This window comes from Pteropus medius, unplaced genomic scaffold (genome assembly GCF_902729225.1).
Source record: "Pteropus medius unplaced genomic scaffold, Ma_sr-lr_union100, whole genome shotgun sequence".
Lineage (NCBI taxonomy): Eukaryota > Metazoa > Chordata > Mammalia > Chiroptera > Pteropodidae > Pteropus > Pteropus medius.
This window is the reverse complement of record NW_024354569.1, coordinates 230373-236427: the sequence shown is the minus strand read 5'-3', so window position 1 is coordinate 236427 and position 6055 is coordinate 230373. Positions and strand designations below refer to the sequence as shown.

At 36.7% G+C, this 6055-nt stretch overlaps 1 protein-coding gene across 1 annotated transcript; it reads right to left on the bottom strand.

Moving 5' to 3' along the window:
* Positions 1-290: 290 nt before the first annotated feature.
* LOC120596699 (olfactory receptor 140-like) lies at positions 291-5696 on the bottom strand. The gene is made up of 2 exons (XM_039855174.1): positions 4608-5696; positions 291-436 (listed from the first exon to the last, which is right to left on the bottom strand). The coding sequence occupies exons 1-2, from the start codon at positions 5505-5507 to the stop codon at positions 377-379; spliced, it is 960 nt and encodes a 319-aa protein (XP_039711108.1). The 5' UTR covers positions 5508-5696; the 3' UTR covers positions 291-376.
* Between the last annotated feature and the right edge of the window lie 359 nt (positions 5697-6055).

Sequence of the window (6055 nt, the reverse complement as noted above, 5' to 3'; positions counted from 1 at the left end):
TTCTTTCTCAAAGGTAACTAGTAGAAAATAATCAAGGTTAAAAGAAGTCAGATAAGGGTAAAGGGGGGTCAAACAATATTGTGATGGAAGGAAATTTAACTTTGGGTGGTGAACATACAATGCAATATGCATATGATGTATTATTGAACTGTACACTGGAAACCTGTATAATTTTATAAACTAATGTCACCCTAATAAATTTAATTTCAAAAAGAATTGGGTACAAAAGGAAAGTAGAAATACATATATACATATATGTGTGTGTGCACACACACGGGGGGAGGGGGGAGAGAGAGAAGGAATTGCATGAAAGTTGATCAAAAAGTTGCAAAGATGTTGCATCAAAACTTAAGTTTAGATAATGTGCCAACAAAGGTTAAATTAAATCAGCAGATAATTGTTGATAGCTCAAGGCTCTCCATCTGACCCACAATTTGCATATATAGACAAAACAGGTAAACTATTGACACACTTTATGTATAATCACACATGTGTTAGTGAATCAATCATTTCCACAATTTCAAAATAGTAGCCTAAATTAATAGGAAAGTGTTTAATACACAAATAAATGTTTAAGATCACCTCTAAAAACTCAGTCTGATGTCATCTCTCTGACCTCCAAAAGCCAATTAGCCGATGGTACCAGCAAGTAGAAGGTGGAGATTGTGCAAGTAATTTTCTTGAATCACGAGAAGTTAAGTAAAGGTCTGGCCCCATCCAGGATGTACTCACACAAACTTTCTTCTACAGAAGAGCTGAGAATCGTGATATATTAGTTTCAATATTATTAGCAAATCCGAGTGCGGAAGCAAGTAAATCAGGACCTGAGCAGGAAAGTAATCATGCAATCATTTAACAGGGAGTCATCTTGATAAGACCAAAGTTTCTAATGATTTTAAAGAAAGATTTAAAATATATGTGCTAAGTGTTCAAAGAACTTAAATGGGAAACAACCCTTGTGGTTGGCAGAGGAATTTAAAATTCATCATATAGAAAAAGTTGCCAAAAAGAAGCAGCCAGCTAAGCCATTTACAAAATCATTTATAGAACTGTGCCTGCAAGTTGGCTGTATTTTGAGCTTAATTTGTCAACAGTTTCCAGTCCGCATCTTAGAGGAAACATCATTAATAAGATGTTCTCCCTTGGGTAATAGACCTGGGTGAAAAGAGGGCAGAGTGCCATCTTTGAATGGCACAGAATTTCAAAATGTGCAGACTTGCATCATTCTAATTGCATTCCTTTGAGGTTGCATCTCTACTGACTGAGCTGCTAATCACTGTTCCAGTGAATTTTCATCCACCCCTGCAGTGATCTGTTTTTCCCAGAAGCAGAGTTTCACTGGAGCCAGGCCAAGCTGATGCTCCACAAACACAAAACCAAATCATGGTATCGACCATTCAATTATTTTTTCCACAACTATGCTTCCTTCTTTGACAACAGAATGGACATAGAAAAATCCATCTATTTGATAACATAGGTGAAGAAAGTCGATAGGACTTCATTTTGGCCACCTGCCAAATACCAAAATCAATTTCTCTATCTCCTAACCAGGTGCTCTCTTCATCTTTTAAGACTATTAAAATGGTGTCCCAATTGCCATTATTCAGGATTTAAAAATTTACCTCAACTAGAAAAAATAAGAACTTTCTTTCTCACTCCCTAACAATTATTATTCTCAAGTAACATGTTTTCAATTGAGAAATCTTTGCAGTTATAGCCTGCATACTTTTTCCATCTTCAACAGTAAAAAATAGTCTACATTTACAGCAAACTTTACAGATTATAATTGGTTCATTAACATATTTGACCATGGATCTTGAGAAGTCTCCTAAGAATGTGGAGTCTCTCAGTTTTACCGGATATGGTAATGGGCCAGCCTCTGTGCTTGGGCTACCTTTATCAACATTCAGAAGCTACTCCATGCTCTTACCTAACCATTTGGACACGGATTATGGCAGTATTCCTATGTCTCTTTTTCATTATTGCCACCCTAAATGCCTCTTTTAGACATCTGGTCCCTTAATCACCTCCTCCTCTAAAATAGTACAGATATACTACTATTTTACTACTACTATATACCTCCTCTAAAATACCACAGATATACTACTTATTTATACACTTTATGCATATCTGTGCTTTATATATAAAAACAATAAGATATTTTCATCCCACGAGAAACTATTTTTACCTCTAGGAAGAGATATGGTTCCCATTTCAAATGCATGTGTTAGAGTAACCTAATATTTTTTTAAAGAGAGAGGGGATAATGTGGTTACATAAACTTAGACCTAAATAAAATTCTAACTGTGCTTCAAAACAACTACACAAATTTATATCCAATTCTTTTCTCCTGCATCGCCTTCATAATAAATTTTTTTTTATCATACTTATCACTAACAAGATATTTTTAGTTATTTGTTCATTTGTTTATTATTCATCTATTAAAATGCTGGTTTGTATTATTCACTATTGTATTCCTAACTCCCAGATAAATAAACAGTACTTTTTGGATTACTGAAATAGGCCAAATTTCCTAAACCTAATTGACCATGGAGCCATTTTCAAGTAGTATTAAAGCTGTGGGGTAACAATGGGAAAAGTCCTATAAAAAACATTTAGCTCTTCAAGTTGCTACCCTCCTTCACTCCCAGAGCATCATCCTCCTCAATGATCAAGTCACTTATTTTTCCTCCATCGTCTCTCTCACTTATGTGTCACTTTCTTTAAAATTCAACCATTTGAATTTCATTTCTTCCACTCTTTACATCCCACTTCTCATAATGTCCATGAAGGGAAATGTGGAAATGAGATTATCCAATGGCTTCTCCCTGACGCAAGAGGGATCAAGGAAGTGCCAGTGACCTGGGAAGTAGAGATCAAAGGAGAGCTGAAGGGAAGAAAGTGGCCCCCACACTAAGGAAAGAAAGCTGCAAGGACAACCTTCACAATGTGTCCAATGATCACATGAGTCGAGCAAGGAGAATTGTGAAGTGGGAAGAGTAAAGGAGGCAGAGTCTAAAAGTCTCTTAGAATTATAAACAGCTTATTGCTTATCTTCATTGAGACTCACTTTTTCTTATATAAAATGGCGTGAAGACCTAATAAATCTTGTTTTCTGCATTTAGAGAGTTAAAGTATGTAAAGAACATGTCAAAATGTATGCCTCATAGTGGGCCTCCAACAATAATCAAGTCACTCCCCTCACTTAATGCCTAATTTTTTGACTGAATTAAAACTTCAAATTAAACCAAGGTATCCTTATACGACAGATCCAAATGTTGTCTTATTAAATTTTAGAAATAGACATATTTGCTTCCTTATATGTTGTTTTAAGTATCAAAAATAATCAGATGGCAGAGAAATTCCTGTTGACGAGAACAAAGGAATATCTTAACATTTTTGACATTGGTCAATAAAATTATGTTTCAAGTATACAATTCAACAATACATCATCTGTATATTACATAGCGTATTGACTCTCTTAACCCTTATCTACCTCCCCGCTTCCTCCCTTTTCCTCTGGTAAACACTAAATTGTTGTCTGTGTCTACAAGTTTTTGTTCATTTATCTTGTTTGTTGCTTTCATTTTTATACCCTACATATAAATGAAATTGTATGAACTGAGGCAAGTAAATTAGTAAACTTACTTTGGCTTCAATTTGCTTCTCTGTAAAATGCAGGTAGTAATGTTGGAACTACCAGTTTAGTACATGGGTAAATCAGATAACTAAAGCGAATATGTCCTATATGAAATAAAGCATTTATTTAATGTAAATATACATATCATACTTACAGGGCAACAGCTTTGGAGCCTACCCATTTGCCTTTTTGTTGAGATTAAATAAAAGAATGTTTACCCTTGTTGCTTCAAATGGGTCCTAAAGTCTTTGTAATGAAAAAGAAAATAATTTCCTTTTTATTCAAGAAAAACTGTGAGCCACAGGATATTTAAGAAAATAAGAGCAAATTAAAAGTAATTTTAAAATGTCTCGCTTATTCTTTGTGCCAAGAAAAAAATTAGAGACAGGTTATTAATTATTATTTCTTCCTTTGGTGGGGGTCTCTCTTTTTGGTTTTGTTAGATTCATCGTATCAAAAATAATTCAGTAGTGATTCTCTCACTCCCTGACTGTCCCTTCCCTATTTACCTAAGAATTTCTCTACTCTCTTTTGCTTTACCCACAAGCTAAGTAGAAATTAATGAAGTCCTGAGATCGAAGTCCTAGGAAAAAGCCAACTTCATCTAAGTAACATATGTATGAAGAATTGAGTAAAGTAGCAGTGAGGCACTGGAGAAAAACATACTCTAGAATCATCAAACTATGGATTTGTCATTGTTCCTTCTATTGCATATCCTGAAACTATGCAGATGAACACTGAAGACTTGTTAAAGTACATTAAAAGTTATCAAAAGCAAAGAGCCTAATCATTATTAGATACTCTATAAATGTTCATTTCTGGACCTATTTTTTTTTTTCTGCCAACGATTTGAAAAATTTGTTAGCTTTCTTTCACATTTTACACGGACATAATCATCCCTAGTTATGTATGCCATCATATTCTTAGAATTATGAACAGCTTAAGTTACTCTCCTCTTCAACAAATTCCTCATGGCATTTTTCACCTCTGTGTTTCTCACTGTGTAAATGATAGGATTAAACATGGGAGTGAGGATTGCAAAGAATACAGTCACCAATTTGTCCACAGGGTAGGTGACTACAGGACGCATATAGGTAAATATACAAGGCACAAAAAAGAGTACAACTACGCAAAAGTGGGAACCACATGTAGAGAGAGCTTTGCGCCGAGCTTCAGAGCCATGGGATTTCAGAGAGCTCAGGATGACTACGTAGGAGACGAATAACATGGAAAAAATGAGAAAGCACATGGCTCCACTGTTGGCCGCCACTACCATTCCGAGCCTATAGGTGTCGCTGCAGGCAAGTTTCAGCAGTGGGAAGAGATCACACATGAAATGGTCGATGACATTGGGACCACAGAAAGGCAAGTTGACCATGAAAAGAATCTGTACAGTGGCATGCAGTATCCCCCCAATCCAGGCCACCATCACCAGGAGGTGGCAGAGTCGTAGTTGCATGATGGTCGTGTAGTGCAAGGGCTTGCAGATAGCCACATAACGGTCGTAGGCCATGACGATAAGGAGGATGATCTCTGACCCTCCTAGTAAGTGCTCCACAAAGAGCTGAGTGAGGCAGCTACTGAAGGAGATGGTTCTCCTCTGGTACAGCAGGTCAATGATCATTTTGGGGGTGGTGACTGACGTGTAGGAGGCATCTATGAAGGACAAGTAAGTGAGAAAGAAGTACATGGGAGTAGAAAGTGTGGGGCTGAAGGAGACGGTAATGACAATGAGCAGATTGGCCAGCACGGTAAATATGAAAACGAACAAAAAGACAATGAAGAGTATTTTCTGCAAGTGTGGATTCTGTGTGAGTCCTAAGAGAATAAATTCGGTCACATTGTTGGGAGGTGTGAAGCGATCCATACACCTTCTTGGGGTATAAATTACCTACAAAGAGATAAAGAATGATACCTATTAATCACGAAGGATTCTAATCTGAATTTCATAGCACAGAAATGGAATAGACACTGTAACTGTGAAGCATGCGCTTGGCACCCCCACCCCAGTAATCGTTTCGATTCTTTATCACTTCCTCCAAAATACTTTCCATCTCTTCAGACACCTAGAACCTTCCACCTATAAAACATCTACAGGGCAACATTTGATGTGCAATTGACTGAGAAAATACTGGAATATAGACAGGAGATCTGGATTCTCCTTCTGGTTCCAACTCTCAGTGACTTTGCTAAGTCTGTTCAGTGCCCTGTGATTCCTAACCCTCCTCAGTGTCTGTGAGCTTACAAACTATAATTCTCAGATGTATTTTGTAAGCTATAAAGTACTGTGCGCAGGTAAGAGTTATTCCCTCTTCCAGGAGAATTTACATTCGAACTCATAGCTCTAACTATGGCAAGAAAGCTAAGGTCAATAAATATCAATCATCAGTAAGTAGTTAAGGGAAATTCATAAGT

What these genes read in the sequence shown, in the direction of transcription:
- LOC120596699 (XM_039855174.1), bottom strand. Translation starts at nt 5,507, where the DNA reads ATGGATCGCTTCACACCTCCCAACAATGTGACCGAATTTATTCTCTTA. An exon ending in AGGTGAAAAATGCCATGAGG is followed by an intron (nt 437 to 4,607) that starts AATTTGTTGAAG and finishes GTCTATATATGC; the next exon opens with AAATTGTGGGTCAGATGGAG.